The sequence below is a fragment of the Gavialis gangeticus genome, unplaced genomic scaffold (genome assembly GCF_001723915.1).
Source record: "Gavialis gangeticus isolate Ggan-Ray unplaced genomic scaffold, GavGan_comp1, whole genome shotgun sequence".
In the NCBI taxonomy this organism is placed as follows: Eukaryota; Metazoa; Chordata; order Crocodylia; family Gavialidae; genus Gavialis; species Gavialis gangeticus.
Genome location: NW_017728992.1, coordinates 184,670,194 through 184,693,526, shown reverse-complemented (window position 1 = coordinate 184,693,526; position 23,333 = coordinate 184,670,194). Strand labels below are relative to the sequence as shown.

The 23,333-nt window shown below is 43.0% G+C and overlaps 2 protein-coding genes across 6 annotated transcripts in view; both read left to right on the top strand.

The window, feature by feature from the left end:
• ZHX1 (zinc fingers and homeoboxes 1) overlaps positions 1-17,441 on the top strand; it is a 40,846-nt gene extending 23,405 nt beyond the window's left edge. The window contains exons 3-5 of one of the 5 annotated variants that reach the window (XR_002099577.1): positions 5,186-8,027; positions 13,249-13,368; positions 15,095-17,441. Coding sequence is in view for 2 of the 5 variants with exons in the window: in XM_019528124.1 (XP_019383669.1) it covers positions 5,403-8,024 (2,622 nt within the window). In the remaining 3 variants the exon portion in view is untranslated. Of the gene's footprint in view, positions 1-3,430; positions 3,464-5,185; positions 8,538-13,248; positions 13,369-15,094 lie in introns of those variants that run through there. The other 4 variants (XR_002099576.1, XM_019528125.1, XR_002099578.1 and 1 more) reach the window with 4 other exon arrangements.
• A 5,708-nt stretch (positions 17,442-23,149) lies between these two features.
• Positions 23,150-23,333, top strand: part of CUNH8orf76 (chromosome unknown C8orf76 homolog) — a 9,190-nt gene continuing 9,006 nt past the window's right edge. Inside the window, exon 1 of the mRNA XM_019528122.1 lies at positions 23,150-23,333. Within this exon, the coding sequence (XP_019383667.1) occupies positions 23,220-23,333 (114 nt within the window). The 5' untranslated portion in view covers positions 23,150-23,219.

The following is a 23,333-nucleotide window of genomic DNA, read 5'->3' as shown; positions in this document are numbered from 1 at the left end:
ATATAAAATCCCCTGGCAAATTGAGCGTTGGGGTACTTATTAAAATTTTCAGAAGTTAGGGGGTACTTGTTACTTAAAAGGTTAAGAAACACTGCTCTACACAGCCCCTGTGCAGTCCTTCAGGTCCACCTGTACAGACCCTACTCTACGTGTTCTATGCACAGCTCTTCAGGCCTCCATATGGGCCCTACTGTATGCAGTCTACTGCTCAGCTGTTTCCTCACATGTCCCCCTACTGGGACCACCACATTGCCCCCTTACTGGGGCTACTATTATGCCCCCTCCATGGGGCCACTACGCCCCCTCCATGGGGCTTCCGGGCCATATGCCCTTTGGGCTTCAGGACTCTGTTGACCTACCTGGGCCCCCAACTCAGCGTACAGCCCACTCAGGTCTCAGGTGTCTGTTGATGAGCCTGGACCCTGCCTGTCCCTGCTACAGGGTTACCCACAAGGTTGTGGGGGCTGAGGCTTTAAGGCACCCCATACTCACCTTTCACTAGGGAGGCAACTGGTGTGGCATTTCCCAGGGACCATCCCACCATAGGCAGCCCCACCACACCATCCTCCCCAGCAGAGTGTAGTTTCAGGTCATGCCCCAGGACCAGGAACCTCCTCCATCCCCATAGACCTCCAGATGTTCTGGGGGCAGCAGCTGGCAATGTTCTGGCTCCCTCCAGCAGCTGCCAGCTCAGCTCTGAGGGCCTGGGTTTATATTGAGGCTGCTCAGCTCCATGCTTCAATCCAGGAGCCCTCCTGCAGTTATGTGACTGCCTCATTAGGCTGCACTGCACCTGCTGGCTGCTCCACAGCCTGATCAAGCCTTTTAAAGTGGCAGGCACCAAAGGTGCCCAGCCACACACTGATAAGAACGTGGGTCCCATTGATGTTATGAAGTTCTGCCAGCAAAACATTAGGTGTATCCAGAGCCATCTGCAGCAGAGTCCCACCAGGTTTGCTGAGCAAAGTGAGGCGTCCACTGCCATCTGGCAGCTGGTAGAATGTGCAAGTAGACGCTCTTGCACTGTCTGCCCACTATTGCACTCCTAACAGCTGGTGCCTTCCCAAGGTCCACTTCCCATTTTGGGGGGTACAGCTCCTGCCATGTTGCTAGCTGGAGCTGCCAGAGGCATGTGGATATGCAAGCACTCTGGTGACTGGCTGGGGGCAGCGGCTGCCAGAGTTTCTACTGGCTGCCCAAGGTATGTGTAGACAAAGTCTTGGCATTTGACTTATCTTCTCTGTTTGAGCTTCTCCAAAATGTGCAGGTGAGGGCAGACTAGATCAGAGAAGACTCGCAGCTTTTTAAATGGTGAACCTAGATTTTGCTTGTTTTCATCTGATGTTAATTATTGGTCTGTATGGCAGGATAAAAACTCTTAAGTTCACGACCCCTCCTCTAGACACCAACAAAATATACCTACCAATGCATTTCAGCCCCATGGATTCATGAATAAAAAATACTGGAGAAAACAGGGAATTCTTTCCTATGTTCCTGTATCAGTGGAGTTACACTATGTTTGCATCTGACCCATACTAATAATGTGCTGCAGAGAATCAGGTGCTTCAGGAAGGACTGTTTGTAGCATGGGCCTTTCGGGCTGACGTGCTCCAAAATGGAGGAGAAAAGATACACACAGGTAAAAGGGGTATAGAAACTGGGAATCAAAATTTAAAAACTAACAAGCACCCTAGTGTGAAGATAATGTTGCATGCACTTTAACCAAAAGAACATTCATGTCTGACAAATAAAAATTAAAAGTAATAAAAAAGAATTTTTAGAGATCCTGGAAAAGATGGTGACAGATTGCCTTTAAGAAAAGAAAGTTATTACCCCAGAAACTTTGGTGCCCAACCATAATCAGGTTGACCGGCTATGTTCAGTTCATATTCCTCTGTACTGAGTACTCCAGCAGCAGGTCCAGTAACTGGCTACATTTTCTGCAAACATTTAGGGTTGTTGGTAATAGCTGTGTTGGTCTAAGAACATAGGCGGACAAGGTTCTTTGGATATCTTTTATTAGACCAACTAAATAGTTGGGAAAATTGTTCTTTGCAAGCTGTTGGGTGTTTCCAACTGTTTAGTTGGTCTAATAAAAGATATCACATTTACCCAAAGAACATTAATGCATGTGATCAGTCTGACTGAGTTTATATGGGATAGTTCATATGCAAAAGTTACTCACATGCCTAAGTGTTAGGATTGGAGGAATAAATATTTCTAGGCCATATAAACTACTCCCATGTATATCAGCCTAAATCTCTGCATTGACAGTTTGACCATCCTAAAATTCAAATTAAGCTGCTAAAGTGGGATTTTCAAAATTGTGTAGCACTGACCTAATTTGAGCCTACTATAGTAAGTAGGATTTTTTTTTCTAACAACTTTAAAAGGAACAGTAGGACAAAGTGCTGAGGGCTTCTAAAACTCTTATCTGTCAGCTCTCACCTGCATAGCTAGATCCAGGATTGCAGCAAGGGGGGTGTGGGCACACCTCCCTTTGGCTGTGTGCTGCTTGCTTCACGGTGTGTGCCTGTATGTACCACACAATTGAAGTCGGTGCAACTGCCCTGCCACACTCCCCTGGAGCTGTCCTGCTTACATGCACATAGCAATACTTACATTCATTTTATCTGCATGTAAGAGTCGATGGGTAAAATCTAGTGCCATTTTTTTCCCCTTCTCTGTGTAGACTATATCTTTAAAAAAACCCAAACCATTTCTTACATTTCAAATCTTGCTTCTAAATTTAGGAAAAATATTTTGGAATACGATGCTGTAATGCTTACTTGGTAATAGCAATATCTTTCAGAAATATTTGCTTGTCTGTTTCTCCTTCCTTTTCCCTACCCCAGTAAATAAACTAATGTTTGATATATCTAAGATACATATTAAAAATATTAACATGAAAGGAACTATGTGAATATATACTAAAGTAAAATAACATCACCTCCTTTTTGTATTGTTGAGGTAGGGAATTATGTAAAGATTACATTAGTGAAAATGTAGCTGTCCTTCTAAGTGAAGCTGCAAAAAAGCTATTCTCTTTATAACCCATCTCGCGGCCTAGAGGGACTGCTGCTAAGTAAGCATTGTCCAATTGAGCACACAGCTAACAACCATGTTCCAGGGTCAAACCCAAGTTCCTTAGCTATAAATTGATGTAGTACAGGAATTTCTTGTGCAGAAACTAACATTTGACTATATTTCAACAAAGAGAAAACAATTACAGAGCCTGTAACTCTCCACAGAGGTTCTTCCTATACCCTGAGCATGGTCTCTACAGGATGAAACTCATTCCACTTCAGATCCATTTAGGAATATATTAAATTAGTTTCTGAATTGATGTGAACCTGTATAATTTGGTATCTCTAATTACTGATATCTTTCATCTCTTTCTATTAGTTCATTCTTCCTCTTCTGAGCAGTCGACAAGGATCTCTGTCTGATGCACCTTATTTTGGTTAGCATTCCTTTGCTTTTTCAGCTTCTTCGTCTGAACTGTGTTCCCAGCAGTGGCTGCAATAGTGCACACAGATGTAATTTAATCAGCATGTGCCAGTCGTTCACTGGCACTGTTCTGGAACAGGGTTTCCCAATCCCAGATTGGAGCATGTGATACATGGAAAACTGGGACGGAGGGCAAGATCCACACCCCCTCACTGCCAGAATCATGGAAAAAACCCAGTTGCTCTCAAGACCTCTGTTTTCAGCAAGCTTGTGAGCAGCTTCAAGACATGCCCCAGAGCAATTTCACTTCTGCATTTTTGAGCTTGGTGCATGTGAGTGGGGACAGGCAGTCTTGACAGAAGTTAAACATGGTATAGATATACATTAAAAGTCCCATTTTCAGGGTCATCCATAACTTAGGCAGTAGAAAACCACCATAGTAAGACTGGCTTCTAAAGACCCCCAGTAATCTGGCATAAGAGTATGTTGAGGGCAAGAAGGTAGTGTTAGGGGTAGAAACATAGCAAGGCAAGCAGCACTATGGCCACTAGAGCAGCTCAAGGAAGCTACTATGATTAGGGCCTGGTTTATATTGGGATTTTGCATTTTCATGAAAATCACAAAATGGAGTGATTTTCACGCAAAATGTGACTTGCAAGGAAATACCATGATATGGCTGCTTCCTGAGGCCATATTATGTGGCATTTCCTTGCAAAAAGATGGAGCTGTGGGGGCCCGTGCTGCTTTGCAGCACCCAGCCCCTGTCCCCACCCACCCCAACCAGTGGCAGCAGTGGTTGTGCATCACCAGGTGGGCAGTGGGAGGGAAGTGCTCTGCGCTGCTCCAGTGGGGTTCCTGCATGTTGAGTGGAGCTGAGGGTAGGGATGGGAGCAGTAGCGAGCAAGGCTGGGGGGCAGCAGCACCCTGCATATGAGCGATGCCGTCCATGTTCCAGCCCCCTTCCACACCTGCCTCACAAGCCTTTTCTGGCTGTGGGCACTGCCAGGCCACCACCACTGCGATGCCGGGCAAGTTCAGCCAGGCGGGGGGCCCCTGCATGCAAGCAGTGCTACCCACCTTCCAGCCCCCAACCCTACCTTGCTTGCATGCAGGGGCCCCAGCCCAGCCAAGTTCAGCCAGGCTGGGGTCTGCCAGGTACCAGCCACGCTGCCAAGTGAGTTTGCCTTCTCCCCCCGCACTGGCCCAATAACTAGTATCGTGGCATGCTCATTTGGGGGGGAGGCCCACAATCTAGGGGCAAAAATGGCAGCCCCTGCCACGATCGAGCCATGATACTAGTGAGCTGGGCCCATAATTTAAACCAGGCCCTAACTGTGATTTAGATAGAACAACCTATAACAGAGCGGGTCTAAGAGTATCTTAGGGCAACTGATGTTAGCCTTGTACTCAGAAACATTTGAAGAAAGAAGGTAGTTGGGAAGTTTCCATCTGGACACCATCTCATGTTTTATATCCTTCAGCTACCCTGATGCACAGTAAAAAAACTTCAAGATTGTAGATACAAGGTGTCCTAATTTTGCCTGCCTGTCTTCTGCTGACTAGAACCTTACCCAGATAGGTCTGTGGACTTCAGGGGGGTGTGCAAGAGTGGTAGGATCAAGACTACGGTTGTTAAATTACTGTTAGAGCCAGTTTTTTCTATTGGTGACTGCCAATACGTTAAAAAGTACTCACTTTATGATATAATAAAGATGTTATTTCTTCTTTACTCTAGGTGGCGGATGTGGACTTTAAGGTGTGACTCAACGTTTCATCCTTTGACTATAAGTTTTTTTATCTGATTGCACTAAAAAAAAAGCTGCTAATGGGATAAATGTTGAGACATTTAAGGAACTGACTTGAAGTACCAAAAGCCATTATTATAAAACAAGAAAAGCTTGAAGCTAAGGCCTGCATCCAGCCAGTCAGTATCATTTCCTCACCGTGACAGAATGGCAAGTAAAAGAAAATCAACTACACCTTGCATGGTCCTGGCAAGCGAGCAGGATCCAGACCTAGAAATGATATCAGACTTGGATGAAGGACTTACTCTGCTTACGCCAGCAGAGAACCCCACAGCAGAGAGTATATCAAGTGATGAAGACGTTCATGAACACACGGATTCAGACAATCAGCAAAATAAAAAAGTTGAAGGTGGCTATGAATGTAAATATTGTACATTTCAGACACCAGATCTAAATATGTTTACTTTTCATGTGGATTCAGAACATCCCAATGTAGTTTTAAATTCTTCCTATGTTTGTGTGGAATGCAATTTTCTTACCAAAAGGTATGATGCTCTTTCAGAGCATAATTTGAAATACCACCCTGGAGAAGAGAATTTTAAATTGACCATGGTGAAACGTAACAACCAGACAATCTTTGAGCAAACAGTGAACGATCTCACTTTTGACGGGAGTTTTGTGAAAGAGGAGAATACGGAGCAACCCAATGCCTCGGAGGTCTCCTCATCGGGAATCTCCATTAGCAAAACTCCAATTATGAAAATGATGAAAAATAAAGCAGAGACTAAACGAATTGCAGTTTTTCACAATGTAGTTGAAGACATTGCTGGTGAAGAAAAGGAAACGGAAAATGAGCCGGACTGCGAGGAAGTAGTAGAAAACCCACCATCAGCAGCTCCTGAGTCTAAAACAGGCAACCCAGCTGCTTGCAATACAGCAGATACAACTAGCACAATAGTTACCCCAGCCCCAGTAATTCCTCCAGGGGTGGCACAGGTAATAACGGCTGTCACAGCTCAGCAGAACTCCAACTTGATTCCAAAAGTCTTAATCCCCGTCAATAGCATTCCAACCTACAACACTGCTTTGGATAACAATCCGCTCTTGCTCAACACCTACAACAAATTTCCCTACCCAACCATGTCAGAAATCACTGTTCTTTCTGCTCAAGCTAAATATACTGAGGAACAGATTAAAATATGGTTTTCTGCCCAACGTCTGAAGCATGGTGTGAGTTGGACGCCAGAGGAAGTGGAGGAAGCAAGAAGGAAGCAATTCAATGGCACTGTGCATACTGTACCACAGACAATTACAGTCATCCCAGCACACATTTCAGCAGCTAGCAATGGTTTGCCATCCATCTTGCAGACATGCCAAATTGTCGGTCAGCCAGGTCTTGTCCTCACTCAAGTTGCAGGTGCAAATACATTACCAGTAACAGCCCCTATAGCTTTGACAGTAGCAGGAGTCCCAAATCAAACACAGCTACAGAAGAGCCAAATCCATACTGCCCAGCCTATGGCAGAAAGCAAGCAAATAGCTGCCATTCCAGCCCCTCAGCCCATCAAAAATGAAAACACATTAGTTAATCCTGATTCATTTGGCATCCGTGCAAAAAAAACAAAAGAACAGCTGGCAGAATTGAAAGTCAGCTACCTTAAAAATCAGTTTCCTCATGATTCAGAGATTATTAGGCTTATGAAAATAACAGGCTTGACTAAAGGAGAGATCAAAAAGTGGTTCAGTGACACACGTTACAACCAGAGAAACTCAAAGAATAATCATGGCATTCATCTCAACAGCGATTCCTGTGCCACCATCGTTATTGACTCAAGTGATGAAACAAATGAGTCGCCCACGGCAGTCGCTCCACAGAGCAAGCAGTCGTGGAACGCCTTCCCAGATTTCACCCCGCAGAAGTTCAAAGAAAAGACTGATGAGCAGTTACAAGTCCTCCAAGCCAGTTTTCTCAACAGCCCTGTCCTCACAGATGAAGAGATGAATCGGTTAAGAGCACAAACCAAACTGACCAGGAGGGAGATTGATTCCTGGTTTACAGAGAGAAGGAAATCAGATGCCTTAAAGGAAGAGGTAGGTGATTTGAATGAGAGCACGGCAAGCAGCTCAAAAGAGGAGGCTGGAGAAACCTCTCTGGGAGATGGATCTGCAGGGTCAAAATCAGGGGCTGCTGCTTCAAGCAAGATAGGTAAAAAATCACCGGAGCAGTTACACATACTGAAAAGCTCATTTGTCCGTACTCAGTGGCCATCCCCACAAGAATATGACAAGCTGGCAGAAGAAACTGGACTTCCTAGATCAGAAATTGTTAGTTGGTTCGGAGACACTCGCTATGCCTGGAAAAACGGTGGTTTGAAGTGGTACTATTACTACCAGAGTGCCAATGCAAATAGCCTGAATGGGCAATGCTTTGTCAGAAAGAGGGGGAGAGGAAGACCAAAAGGAAGGGGAAGGGGGAGGCCTCGCGGACGGCCCCGAGGAAGCAAAAGGCTGAACAGCTGGGACCGAGGATTGTCCATCATAAAGTTTAAAACTGGAACAGCCATCCTTAAGGATTATTACATGAAGCACAAATTCCTTAATGAGCAAGATCTGGATGAACTGGTAGCCAAATCACACATGGGGTATGAGCAGGTCAGAGAATGGTTTGCGGAAAGACAAAGACGATCAGAGCTAGGCATAGAGCTCTTTGAGGAGAATGAGGAGGAAGATGAAATGCTGGAGGATCAGGAAGACGAGGAAGAAACAGATGATAGTGACACTTGGGAACCCCCCCGACATGTTAAGCGTAAACTCTCAAAATCAGATTGACATGTAAGTTTGGGGCTTGGGGCCAAAAATCCATGAATTTGACATTATTGTGAAGAGCCAAGTAATTGTAATGGCCTTCAGTTTTAGTGAACACCTGCTTAGCATTTTTCCTCCGCCTCAGAGAGCAGACAAGATGCTACCTGTGCAGCCACCAAATGTTTCCTTCCTGGCTAGCAGAGATGGACATGCTCGATGCTGCCCAGGATTTGGGGTTCTAAAATCAACCCAAATTCAGCTCCTCTTCCTCCACATCACTACCGTGGGTCCATCCTTTACGTGACTCCTTAGAAATATTTAGCTGCCTTACATTTAAGTCCAAAAACGCAGATGCAGTTCCCATTGTTGTAGAACATTACCCACTCTTGGAGGAGGAAAATACAAAAACCTAAGATGTCTTTTTGCAAACCTCGCTTCACCTTCAAGGCTTCAGGGCTTGGGGTTTTATTTTTAAAGGAAAGAATTCAGAAGCAAAAGAAGGGGAAAAGTGGCACAAAGGAACCAATAAAGCCAGGGGTGAGATTTCCTTGGTTTTAGGAAACTAGGAAAAATGGATATCTCTGTCATGTCCTCAGAGTGTTTGGGGTTTACAGAACTCTTACTGAAAATGTCCTGTTGGTTATCCTGAGCTGAGCACATTTAAATATAGAGCTATTTAATGCTTTCCATTAAACTTAATCAGTACATTTAGAAATCCATCCATTTAATTTGAATACCTTGCAGACTTGATACAATCCATTACATCCTTGTTTTTCCTTTTGGCTTATATATTTATTCCTGTCAGAAAATGGTAAGAAAAATGTACTTATTTCTAGCCAAAACACCCTTGAAATCAAATGCTGCATTTAAAAAACAAAAATATAGGAAGCTAGTTAGGAAAGTTCCCTAAAAAGCTGTTCAGAATCAGTTTACAGAGATTAAACTGCTCAGAATCATAACAGATACAGAGACTAAAAGCATCTCCATAGTTGACTGGTAGGAAGAACAACTTGTATTTTTAAAGGAGGTGTGGCAGTGCTGTAATAATTTAATTACTATAGAAAATTAAAATATAGCTGCTACTGGCTCTTTAGCCTTTGGGTGTTGGGAATGATATGCACCATTTTTCTTCTTCAGTTGTAGCCCAGTCAAATGATTTGTGAGCAACTTAATGTCATCCTAATGGATTCAGCGCATCAATTTGCTAATTACTTTTATGACTATGTAGGGCAGTAAAACTACACTGTCAAATACTCTCATTTTAAAACTCTCAAGTTTGACCTACCTGGACTAAACTGTAGAAATGACTTTATCTGGTAGGGAACACTTGCTGAACATTAAGTATCTGCAGGTGCATCTATTCCTGCACTTTATTATGGAGTTGATTAATTAGCTCTGCAGTAAAGCATCACCGTCTACACGTGCACTGATATTAGGGCACAGTACATTAACTGATGTCATTTACTGCACTGCAGCACACGTGTAGACAGTGACTGGGACAGCAGCACTTCGAACTGGGGGGGCACCCTGGGCTGGCAGGCTCGAGGGGTCAGCCACATGACTCCACAGTTCTGACACTCTCGTGTCCCAGCCAGCCTCTCTGCCACCCACTGCCACCACCCAGAGCCTGGGGCTGAACTCCCAAGCCTCCTGCCAACCCAGAACTGCTCCACCCTAGCTCAAAGTGCTACAGTCCTGGGCATATGTAGCTGCTGCACCCTGGAGCAGTGTACTTCAGTGCAAACTGCTCTGGAGTTAATCACATTGTATTAATTGCACGTGTAGAGGCACCCAGTTTCTCAAAAAATTTGCCCTCTGAGCCCAAGAAAATGAAGTATTGCCAGTGTCTGAAGAACCAGCTCAAAAACTGGGTCACTAAAGCCAGCTCAGGAAGGTACCTTTCATTCAAGGAATATTTACTCTGAGGACCAGCAGCCGTGTTTCTACCACCACCTTCCTGTGATTCTGCAGGGAGAAGAAGAGTCATTAAATTTTACCATCAAGGGAAGAAGCTGAATCATTTCATTTCTGCTCAGCTTGGCCAATGCAGTCTGCGTTTTGGCTGGGTGGCATTAGCATCTTAGAGAAACTGCCCCTATGATAATGTATATCTTCTCTTCATACATCCACTAGACTTCTCCCAGTGGCCATTATGCTTTTGCAGACCTGTGGAAGACAGGGCAATCTGGCATAAATCTGGCATAAATCAGTCCGAAAGCAGTTTATAACTCATGATCTCGTGGAGCTCTTTTCTTTTTCACAGTGATAAGTGACCAAAGACCAACATATTCCTCTCATACCGTGAGCTTCTAAAGCTGAGGAGACCTTAGTAGATACTCTGTGTGTGTGTGTGTCTGAAGCCTAGATCAGAATAAAAAAGGAAGGGGACAAAAATCTCAATCTGGGAGAAAATATCTTGCAATCAGTTGCTTTTTTTTAAATTTGTGTCTAACTAATTTCCCCTTTCTCATGATTTTCTCAGCCACTTTGATCTCAAATGTAAAGGGCTCACTAAGCTTCAGGAGGACATTCTGTCCTGAAAGTCCAAAGCCAGCTATCAAGTGTGTTCTCCTTTTCCGTTCAAGATTACAGACAGATGTTAAGACAGAATGCCTTTCAGCACATGACACAGTCTGACTCCGGAAATACCGACCCGTTGGCTTTAGAAATTCAGCATCTGATGAAACGAGCTTGGCCTCATGAAAACTTATACTATACATCTCTGATTTGGTCTAAGGTGCAGCTCTACACTGCCTTTTAGAACTGTAATCAGCAAGACCAGTGGGAAGCACAAAAAACCTAGCAATGTAGTTGGTCTTTTGTTGGTGCCTGTTATTGTAGTGATGTAAACTAGAACATTTCAGTACCAAACTGGAGTATCAAGAAATGCACTTACCAGATAAAACTGGGAGACACAGCAGTGTTTTCTGTGATTCTGAATTATTTTATTCATATGGAATACAGCAATCGAATGAAAGAACAAGCTATAAACTTCCTATAAAAGACGTATAAACAACGGCGCTGAGGTATAAGACTAGAGTGACGGTATTAGATTTGATATCCATTGCAAGGCATCATAAGTAGCTTGGTGCAGGTCTTCAAAGCAACCATTAAAATGATAAATAGGGCATTCCTGCATGATGTGTGCTATAATTTGGATTTTGCCACATTCACACTTGGGCTCTTTGATAAAATTTAATTTATGTAGTAGGTAGTTACATCTGCCTTGTCCTGTTCAATGTTGTCTAGTTCTACCTTAGTGATTCTGAATGTACACTGATGTAGAAAAGAGAAGAATCTGGCCAGATCTTTTTGGGCTTTGGCTGCTAAAAATGCCTGAATTAATAAATAACATTGTCTAGCTAAGGCTGATATGGATGAGGCTGTTAAAGCTGTTGAAGAAGCTAGAGTGTGTGTGTGTGTGTGTGTGTATATTATAGCGCCACACCTGTGTGTATTCCTTATGCTAATTTGAAGATCTGTTGGGAATACAAAGTCAAAAATCAGTGTTTGCCAAGTGGGAAGGAGCAAAACCAGTAGGGGGAGAGATGCTATTTTTAAGTTTCCAAGAATATTAAAACAAATCCTAAAATTTCTCGGAAATGCGTTTCTGGTGAACAAAGTCTGGACTGGTCTAAATAATTAGGGATATGTTAGAGTTTAACGTTTTCTTTCAAAAAAGATACTGTTAAAATAAAGGTATCCTGTTTTGCTGAAATCAATTTTAGGCTAGTATTTAAACTAACTTCTAAGAAAAAAGCCCAGGAATAAGAATATAAGGTAACCAAATTCTCCACACTACTTTGGTGTGTTCTCTTAAATAATGCTGCCTATGCAACACTGGTAATTGGCATGTGTGAAAGAAGGAGAAGGTGGAGGGGGAATAGATGGTGTATCAGGATAAATGCACTGCGATGACATCCTTTCTATATAAAGTTTGAAAGATGGCATCTAACACCTTAGCCACATTGGGCGCAGCTACATGAGACACTTACTGCACAGTAGCCTAATAACACTGCGCAGTAGCCTGCCAGTCAAAAACCATGGTAATACACTAGTGCACAGTGTTACTGGGCAAATGCGCAGTAAGCGTTAAAAAAACGTGCACCGGTGCTACTGCACAGTAGTGCAAGTTACTGCGCATTTGGTACTTCATTAAGCAAGTACTATATTAAATGATCGTGTAGACATGCCCATTCTCAGCTGGCCTACATGACGTAGCTTCATTGACTCCAGCGTAGCTCCAAGCGTAACCAGCTGAGTACCATCATCTCTTTGTATTCTTCAAAATTTAAAACAAACCAAATACTGTGGAACTAATTTTGAAAGATGCTGAAAATCCACAACTTTTATTAAAGACAAAGGAGAATTATGAACCAGCTGGAGCTGAATGTGATGATAAAATGCTGGATAGATTTACTACATATTTCCTAGGAGCTGTGTACAGTACTCTGAGCACTGGTTATAACTGGCCCTATTCGCTCATGTGCTTTTTTAAAAAGAAATAATTACCAGTTTCTTTTACTCTGTGCAGCAGTTGTACATTTGCACTGATTATTGATGCTTGTTTTCATGGAGGCTTCTATGATCTCACACAGCCAGCGTGAGAATTTGTCTCAGTTGTGTCGATATTTTGCTGGCACTGCAGGATTGTCTGGAATTGCTTCAGTTGCTACCTGTACTTGTCGCAAAGACTGGTGCGAAGCAGGAAACATGCTGTACTTTACAGCAGTGGCTCCAGAATCCCACTGTTCAAATCTACAATACATTGCTGCTGCCTTGCTTTCACAGCCTATCTACGCTAATAAATTTACAAAAATAGCTCTTCTGAAATAATTATCCCCTTGGATTAAGCTATATGCGAAAAAAGCAATTCTTGTTCTGGAGCAGAGTGTCCACATGGGGCTTATATTCAAATAATTGTTATGAATAATGATTGTGGAGTAGTTATTCTGGAAATTTTCCAGATGTAGACAAAGCCCCTTCACATGTACTTTCTCTGCCTCTGATGAGGTTGAACTGTTAACCTCTTAAGTCACCTAGGCTCTGTGTATCAGCTTTAAAGCTTTTGAATGGGAGATAGAAAATTACTTGATGCAACCAAAAACTTTAGCATGGGTAACGAGTGGATTTGTCCATGAGAAAGATTAAGAGCCATTGCTTTAGAATTCACCTGGGATTTGAATGGGAGGGAACAAATGCACAACTAACATTTCCTCCTTTCTTTTCCTCTTCTGCTCCTGCCAAGAATATCTGATTCGATTATGCTAGTTACTCCTGCTTTTGAAACTCAGCTGATGCGAGAAAAAGAAGTTTCGAGGCCAGAATGGAGAAAGACATACAGTAAAAGATAGGAATTGATGCCACGGTGAGCTGGTGGTCCACTGTGCTGCTTGATGGGGGAATCCCTGGAGTACTCTGGAAGCAGCTCACTTCATTCGAAAGCATTTGATATCTTTAGAATAACTTGTCTCAGGAGTGCTGGTGAGAGGGGGTTCAATCCAGCCTTCCTTGGCAATCAGGATGGACCTGTCTGATCGTAAGCCCTTTGAAAAGGGAAGTTTGGGAGAAGTTTGCTTTTCCACTCTCCAGTAGAAATCCACTTTCCTTCATAGCCAAAACAATAAAACATTTCTTGTTCTTTCAGAACAAAATAGGCTGGCTGGGGTCAGCCATCCGACTCCACCACCATATCTGTATATACTCATAATATCTCCCAGTGAGAAAAGGCAAATATCCAAGCTGCCATCTTGCTAATATCTAAGCCCTCATCTAGAAACTTAAAAGCAGGGAGCTTTAGTGAAATAATATTGACTGTTCTGGCTTTAATTGGGCTTTATTAAAGAGATCAATAAAGTTCAACAAATATACTGGAAGTTGTTCAAATATGGCAGGTCTTATAAACGTGAGATACTACAAGAAATACTAATAATAGTGATGCAAGAGATCAATAAATATATTGGAAGTTGTTCAAAATGGGAGGATCATAGAAACTAGAGATGGGAAAAGACCAGCAGAGGACTCGGTACTCCATTTGGGTACAAACGTTTGGCAGTTTGGTCTGAAATGAAATTCTCAAGGATGCAGAGTGGCCATTAAAGATTCTTTGGCACTTTTTTTTATCAGTTTGGAGTGAATTGAACCCTAATGCCTGACCAAATTCTAGCGTCAATCATTGCTTTTTGTCTTCCTGAACCCCCCTTGCAGTGATTGGATAAGGTATTTGTTTTCTTTTTCTGTCCCACGCTGCTCTGTGGTATTTTGTCCTGTCGAACTACTCCCATATTTTGTTACATAAGTGGATGAAATGATTCCTGATTAGACTACTCCGGCTTCTGTTTCAATTTTAGTTGGTAAAGCATTTTAGGATGAAAGGTGCTACATGTAGGATTTTGTCTATCGCAGCACAGTAATGTAAAATTGTGGTCTAATATTTGCCTCTGATCAAAATGTTTCCTTGCACACTTCAAGATCAGATGTATTCTAAGAAACATTTCCCCTATGTCAGCTACTAAAATAATACGAAATTTCATATTGTAAGGTCATCATCTATGGTGTGACAAAATAAGACTGCAACATTATGAATTCATAATAGCATTCTCCCCTAGTCCCAGTTTATGAAATTGTTTCCGATTGTATCTAGTAGGCTAATATGGGCGTATTTGTAGCTTGTGTAATAAAATACTAAAAGCAAATTGCCTGTGCTGCAAAGGCATATTATATTATTATATAATATTATATTATATTATATTGCATATCGTATACACTGCACTGGATGCTGCTCTTCATGCGCACAGGAGAGATACCAGGTATCTGTCTAGTTTACATAAGTGATGGAGCTTTGCATTTTTCCGTAACTGCAATATATTTAAGTGTCTCATTTGACATGTGAAATGCACTTAAGTTAATGCATTGTAGTGTATTTAAAATATAAAGAAAGGGATTAGTTAAATATCAGCAAGGTTTCAAGAGGCGAACAGTCTGAAGCAATCCCATGTGATATATGTCTACGATGTCAAAGGAAGTAATTGTGTTTGTAGAATGAAGGGTTTCTCTTGAGTGATATAGTAGCTTATGGTGTCTTTCCTTTGTAGCTGCCCAAGAGGCGAAGGGGAAGCAATTCTTGAAAAGTTCAAGATATCTGGTTTACTGTGAATGGGCCTAATCTTTCGTGAAACCAAGAACATTTTTGGACACACACAGGATTGAATACTCAAAAGGATTGGAACTTAGTGTTGTGCCAAAGTGAAACTACTGCAGTTGGCAGGAGTTCTGCACTGTAAATAGAAGACTGATTAAAAGACAACTTGTAAAAAAAAAAATCCAGATTTTAATACAGCACATTTTTATTCTAATACATGATGGAAACTTTCTGTTTAGACCTTTTTTGAAGGGGCTTCAGTGACCACTAGATTTTTGTCCTCTTATATTTTGTCTGGCTTAATACTGTATGTTCTAGTAAGATGGGCTTTATTGCCTGTGTTCTTTGATATGTGATTAAGCTTATAGCTTTGAGTGACCAAACATTTTACAGAGTAAAAGTTCTTAGAAACAGTAAACATAACTGATATTTCTGTGTCTTATTTATCAGGCTGTGCACAAGCTTTGAAGGTTGTTGTGCATAATATTGTACAACTTACACTTCCCTGGGAATGCAGCATATGTCTCAATATTACAGACCTAAACTTTTGGTTGTGGTATGAATTCTGTCTTTAGATTTTTTTTTTTTTTTTTGAGAAGACATGAATGGATGCTGCTGTTAAAAATATTTGTAATATTGCCATGATTGCTTTCAGTAGAAGCTTTTTTGCTTTTGCTTCAAGAGATAAAGAAAATAACACAGAGAAGGAAATAAAAGCCTGAAAGAAGTTGGCAGAAGAGACAACACTGAAGGAACTTCTAAAAAAATAAACTTTGTACCAAAAATTTGGAACAAAAATAATGGAATAAAGATCTCCATACTGAGTGTGCGTGTTTTTAAAGGATCTATGGAAATCAGGAAATGTATTTGTATAAGCATGTGGCAGTCCAGCCCTTTCACTAGCATGGGTCCCCCTCTTCACTAAATTGAATTTCACTCGTTTACAAGATGTCGCAAATTTGGAAGGCTGGACTGGTTAAGCAGCCAGTTAAAGGTTAGCTCTTCACTTGCAGGTTACTGAAACTGTTCGACATTTGCTCCTTTGTCATATCAGCAGGCCTGAATGTTCCTGGACATTTTTTTTATTAAGGCAGATGCTCTCGCATTTTATTACAAAATTATTTTGGAGCACAGAGAGAACTTAGGCATCCCAGTTCCTTGTGAAAGGCATTAGCAATTGAACACAACTCCTTGCTGTATCACCCTCTTTGTGATTACAGGAGTGTTTTTCAAATGTGCTTTTTCCTTTAGAGAAATGAGCATTTTCCATTTCAGGCTCCGCTCATGTACAAATAGCTCTAGGGCAAAGCCTGCTTGCCTTGCGCTCATTCAACCTCCCAGTTGGAGTCAGTGTGAGCTCTGGGGTTGTCTGATCAAGCTTGCCTAAGCACAGAAGTTGCACCTCTTACCAGTATAATGAAAGTGGGTCAACTCCCTAATGTGGGCCCAGCTATATTTGCATAAAGGTGCTTCAGAGCAATATAATCATTCCTGCTGGGAGAAGGAAAGAAGCTATTCCAGTTCAAGGCACCTTTTTACCAATAAAACTGCATCCACAATATGAGTTGTTTCATGTAAGAAAAACCCTCACACGGCCTGAAATAGCTATGCCAGTACAAATCCCTGTAGAACAGGCACAGGAGGTCTTGGACACCTGTTGTTCAGCCCAAATGTTTTGCACAGTTCATGGAAAGTTACTGTGTAAAAATGCTTGTTCTTGAGTGCTTGTCAGCTGGTGCAAGAGTTCCTGAAGAGCCTTTGGATATGCATGCTGCTTTCCTTTTTTATAAACAATTACATTTTTTGTTTTAATTTTAGCCTTATTAGTGATTCCAAACTGCTGTAGTTTCGTTGATATTTTCATAACAGACCAGCTGGCTTTGTGGGTTGGATTTTTTTTCCATTTGGTTTTCATATTGCTGTCAGCTACTATTTTTCAACAATGCAAAATTCTCAGAAATTAAGTGCACTTCTTTATTTTTCTATTCCACACAGCACTCTGTAGTGTAATGTTAAAAGTTTTTTTTTAAAGCATGGCTGACTATGGTCTTCAGTCTATTTGACAACAGTTTCTTAACATTTTCAATTGTTGAACCGATTTGTTGTGCTTCAGAGATTGTAAAATGAAGCCGTATAAATATATTTATATGATCTGTTTCCATTGCAATAATGTTTGACTCATCTAGAGATGTAAATAAAACTTAGTGTGTCTTTCCTCACAGGCTCAATGCTTAATGCTGATCTGATGTTTGCTAGCTTAAAATATTTATTTGACAGCAAAAGAGACAAAAAAAAAAAAACTGTCTCACCCAGTTGATTTGTGTCTTTGAGTGCATAATAAAGGTCAGCATTCAGTAGTAATTCTCTTTAGTGATTTTCTATTTTCTTAAATGAAAATCAAAGAATTATAAAAAGAATTACAGTGAAGCCTGTCTTAAGAGACTGACAAAAGAGGATGCTTAACAGAGATGGTCTAATAAAACGAGGTCAAAATACATGTGGGACCTTTAAGAGGATACGTTAAAGATGGACTTGAAAACACAACCTGGTAGGATTCTGATCCCGCACACACATGAATCCTATTGGTGTCAAACCTGGGCCTAAGGGAGGTCTTGTGACATTCGCTGGTTGCTGAACTTCCCCTTAAATCAATTTACAAATCCCAATGCCAACTGATACGTATTTTTTTTACCTACTGCTGTAAGTGACCCCCTAAGACCCTGGAAAGAAAACGGATGAGAGAAAAGCCACGATTTATTTCTGTGTTTTGTTCCCTTTTGTACATTTAACAGCACTCCATTTTTGCTTTGCATCTCGTGTTATCATTATGCAAGATGAGTCTAAAACATTGTACTCCAGTTGTGGCAGCATTTTATACTTTGCTTTCCATCACTGTAAATAACTGTACATGGCTCAAAGCAGTGGAGAATAACACACGCAGCCAGTTTAATTGTCTCCCTTGTGCTAGCCCATTTCCCCCTACACATAGGGGAACGGACTGCAAAACCACAAAAGCTGTTATGGTGACCCAGGGGCGAGTACAATGCCCTGAACTACTTTTACCTTAAGTTTTTAACTGTCTAGATTGATGTTTAATTGTGTCCTTTAAAGAGAGGAAGCAAAGCCAATGTAGCAGAAAAGACAGTCTAGTTCAGTGAAAGTGGCTACAGCTTAGGTTTAAAGTTGCCCCAGCTTGGCTACCTCGAAAGGACTCCACATCCCAAAAGAAGACGCTCCGAGTCACTACCAAAGTTCGTTTTTAATCCATCTCCAGCTGGACATACTCTCAGTGGGTATGAAAAGCTTTTCAGCAAAGGGAACAGGCCTTTGAGGTAAAGTACTTGCCCAAAGACAGTGATTCAACACAGCAGTCCTAGACAGCTTTCACCCTGAGCAATCATTTGTATTTGTTGGACCTGTGGTTGAACGAAGCTGCTCAGAGCTCTGATTCATGCTGGTGCAGAAGCCTTGTGCACAAAAACTGGTGCTCGTAGGTGGCTGATCTCTGTAGACTCTCCTTCCAATAAGTTGTTTTTTTTTTCTCTCTTTTCAATCATGTTCTCATTCAGATAGTTGAACCCAGGGGTGTGTTTAGTTTGTTCGCCATTTATCTCAGTAGACAGAAAATAGCTGCAAAGCACATTAGCAGCTGAAACCATCTGTGTTTAGTGCACTCTTTAGGTAAGGATGACTTTATTGGGTTTTGTGAGGCCCGAGGGAGAAGGATTATGACCTAGTTAATGTGGCTGACAGCGGGTCTGAGGGGCTATCGTGCTTTAAGGCGGACTGGGAAAATGAACTGCATTTTGTAGATAGCTGCTCTTCACCAATCCACATAAGGATTTCCTATAATGATTCTGGCTTCTTCCGTCTGCAGTAGCACTTCTTAAGCTTTCTTTTGCATAATCCCCTGCTAATATGTTTTCCCCTTTATTTTTTGCTTTTCAGGACCCTTGAAATAGGATGGTTTGATAAAGCCAAACCCTCCACACTGGACAGCCAGGACGAGAGAAACAAGATCTGTGTTTTACCCAGGCGCAGATCCTTGTTCAATTCTGAACCCGGCCCGCCATAGACTTCTGCAATGCTGCTATTCAGTATTCATTCTTCTTGCAGGGTCTTTTGACTGATCCCTCCCTTCCGCCTCGGGTGTTAGTGTCCACATTGTCTTATTTTTCCAGGAAGCTTAGGACGTTGGTTTCTTTGCTCCCCTTTCCTGAGGTAGATGCTAGAGCACTGTTTTCCCCAGAGTGCACTTGGGCGGCACAGCTGCCGCAAGGAGACCATACAGAGCTGCCACAAACAAGTGGTTGGTGCAGATGCTCTACTGGCTTGGCAATGGTGGCTGTGGCTGCCCGCCCCAGAACTCAACTGAGGTTAGTGTAGACAAGGTCTTGGGGCTGTCCTTGTGGAGTCACACCGGTGGTTGGCCACTGATGGGTGAAATTGGAAGGAACCCCAGAAGCTGTCCTTTCCTACGGCTGTCATTAGTCCTCCAGAAACCTTTAAAGTGCCTGCCGGTGGAAGAGGGAAAACAGGCTGTTCTGTCCCAGACTTATGACTCAAGGCCCCGACTCAAGTAGTGCAGACAGCTGTGAGGCCCCCTACGTGGTGCTCGGGAATTACTGCTGTGCTATCATTTCCCAGACAAAGGAGTTCTCTGTGAACTGACAGGATTTCTGCATTGCAAAATGGGTAATTTGCAGACCACGCTGGTATCCTTGGAGGCAAACGTGGCTCAAACCCTGAACTCTGGAGGACTGTGCAATCCAAGTTGGCAGCCAAGTGGCTGCTCTTGGAGTTGCTCCGGGGAATATCCTGCACTTTGTGTTTTAATTTGGGCTAGCTCCACATTTCACTTTGATTACTCATTTTCCTTCTTGCTGTTTGCTCTTACTGGACTTTCCGGACTCCGGTGCTCTGTGTGTTGGGTTAGACTGTGTAGCAATGCAACCCCAGTCCTGAAGGGAGCAGGAATTAAGTGCTCTCACACACTAACATTTCTTTGCAGAAGAGGGTTCCAGGGGGTCCAAGATAAAACTGGAGTAGCAACGTGAAAATGTACTTGGGGAGCAGAAGTTGGCAGAATTCAAAGTTCACAGCTAATCTTCCAGTAGGGGGAAGCAGATGTTCTTCTCTCTTGGTGCATTCAGTCAATGCAGACAGATCTCCACGCCCAGGAGGCCTAGCTGCCGAATGCAGGCATGGCAATAATAACAACAATGATAATATAAATAATAACAAGAATAATAAACCCTCCTGGCTTTTGACAAAGTTGTCCTGGCAGAGTGAGGTTGGCTAGGAGGTTGTTAAGAATCCAACATAGCTACATCTATTTCAGTGGGGTTGGCTATGTCAGCAACAGTGTTTGGGTCAGTCTAGCTCGAGTCATTCAGGGAGATGGTGTGGGGACAGCCAGAAAACCTTGTGGCCATATGCTGCATCTCCAGCAGGGTACTGTCAACAGAGGGAAAGTGATACCACTGGATGCTGAAAACTCACCTTAAAACTTTGTATATTAGATTTTGGGGCAAGTGTTGCTTTTTACATGATTTCATGAAGGGGAACTGCTTGACTTTTCTGTGTAAAAACTGCAGGTGATTTGTAGAGCTTTATAAAGACCACAGCAAAGAAGATTTTTGAGAAGCTTCAGGAAGTTAAATGCATAGATTAACAGATTGTAGAGTCAGAAGGGACCCAGTGGATTGTCGTGTCCAACCCCCTGCCCCTGGCAGGAAAGAGGACGGAGGTCAGACAACCCCAGCCAGGTGATTGTCAAGCCTCATCTTGAAGAGGTGCAGATGCAAGTGACCTGTTGTTTTAGACTCACTGTATTCTGGAAAGTTGTTAGGTAAGTATTTTTTTCCTCTTACCTTATAAAAATATGGCATCTCTTTCTAAGGCACGTATATTGCTGTATTAAGGAAAAGGAAACAATGATACTGAAGTTCAATCCAAAGTCCTTTCTTCTAGCTTCCGTTGTAGTACTCCCTCAATTGCTCTAACTGTAGATGACAAAATGTTACTGATTTAGCTCCTGCTATTCACACGCACACTTTTACAGGCAAATTCACCTTTAAGGCATGACACTTCTTATGCTTGGTCACAGACCAATACTGAACTTTTGAAGTTTGAAAAATCTCCTGACAGCAGTGTTCAGAGAGAGAAAATGCAGTTCCTATGGAAAAAAACCCAAAGCCAATCTCACTTTTTTTTTCATGCTTGACATTATGAAAGGGTTTATGCTACAGATAAAGAGATAAAACATCTTGATTGACTGGAGTTATGCATGTTTGACAAGTATATCTAGATCATACAGAGACTTTTTCAGCCTGATGAAGAGTTTTTAAACCCGAAAACTTACTAATTTTTTCCCTCAAACTATTTAAGTTGGTCTAATAAAAGATATCAGGTTCACCCAAAGAACCTTGTCTGTCTAGATCACACAGGCATTTAGAAATATGTTGTGCATAAAAGTGTAGGTGTGCGTGTTTAAAACTGACTTGATGACAGAAACATTCGTAATTTAAAAAATGACTTCTTCGAGTTTGCTTTGAGGATCAAGTTGAGACCTAGAAATCCTCTAGTCTGAAGAAAATTAACGCAATGAAGATTTAAAAATAACAAACCCAAATGACACATGGCTAAGAGGGGAGTATATGTAATATGTACAGATTATGCTTTATTTCACAGTAGTCCCATTTGCTTCAATAAGACTTCTCATGTGCATGCTTAAAGGCTTGTGGAAGTGTTGAGCATATATTTAAGTATTGCAGGTTTTTGCAGCACACGCATTCATCAACTTTTGTTCACGGTTCTCAACTGTTGCATTTTTGTTAACAATCCTAGATTACTTGGTATTTTTCTTTAAACCTCAGCATTTACAGTCATGCTTTTTGAAGAAAGCCTTAATTTACATACAATACAAAGTTGCTAGCCCCTGCAATTCAGAGACAGAGCTTAAGAATGTGAAACCCAAGGAGGAAGCGTGGAAGAACCCAACAATTTATTTTGAAGTCTTATTTTTTAATCAGTTTTATGATTGACCCCAGCACACCCAGTCAGGGAGGAGTCAGCATGGACGGGACCTCCGGAGGTCATTTAATCCAGCCACTTGGCTCCGGATAGTACCAGCCTATCCAATCCATCATCTAAACTCTGTGTAAGACTACATCTAATCTAACGCCCAATTTTCGAGTGGGTGGCACCGGCAGGCGAGATGACTGGACCGTGTTTTTGACCAACGTGCTCTTGTTAAGCCTGTGAGCGCATTTAGCAACGCCAGGCAGGCGTGGTTTCCTTGCGACTGCCAGAGCCTTTTGCTCACATTGGTACCCTCTTATTCCTTCGAAAGGAAATAAACGACAAGGCGGCTTTGCTCGTGAATTTGAGAAGGAAATGCACGAGTCAAGAGCCCAAGGAACGTCAGCTCCCCTGGCGGTGTGAGCTGGGCAAGCCCAGGAGGGAACAGTGCTCAGCTCCCGCAGCTTGGACACAAGCTCCAAGCTCCTTCTCCCGCCGAGCGCTGGCTGGTGGCACGGGCTGGTCGTTCCCCAGTCCTGGGTGCGCTGGAGCGCGGGGGTTTTCCTGCTCTGCACCAGGGTGACACTGGGGTGCAGCAACATGAGCGTGAGGGCACACACCACGCCAAGCACCAGGGCTCTGCAGTCACTGCCTGCGCCCCTATGGTGGAAACATGGCTCCATTTCCTGGGTGGCCCCCACAGCTCTGGCCCCACCCCCAAAGAGGAGTCACGTGATTGAAACCCCTCTCTGAGGACTACAGTTCCCAGTATGCAGTGCGCCGAGCGCGGGGCGTGCCGGGAGCGGTAGTCCCCGGGGAGGAGGCGGGTAGCGTGCTCGGGGCGGGGCTAGGCTGGCTACCCTTCCCCGCCGTGCCCCAATCCAAAATGGTTGTGGCGGGCGCTCCGCGGCGCGACGTTCTAGCTCCCGCTGCCTCCCCTCTCTATGGTCAAGAACGGGCCCTTCTGGCCTCGGCCTCCGCCTGGCTCCTGCCCCCGGCGGGCAGCCGCGACGCTCTGCCCCTCGCCTCGGCGGGCCGGGAGGACCGGCCGGGGGATGGAGCCGCCGCTTGGCTTCGGCTTTGACGACTCGCTCTTCGCGCCCAGCAGGGACCGCGGCCGCGGCGGCCCCCGGGGCCCGGCCTACACCGCCAGGCGCTGCGAGCCTCGG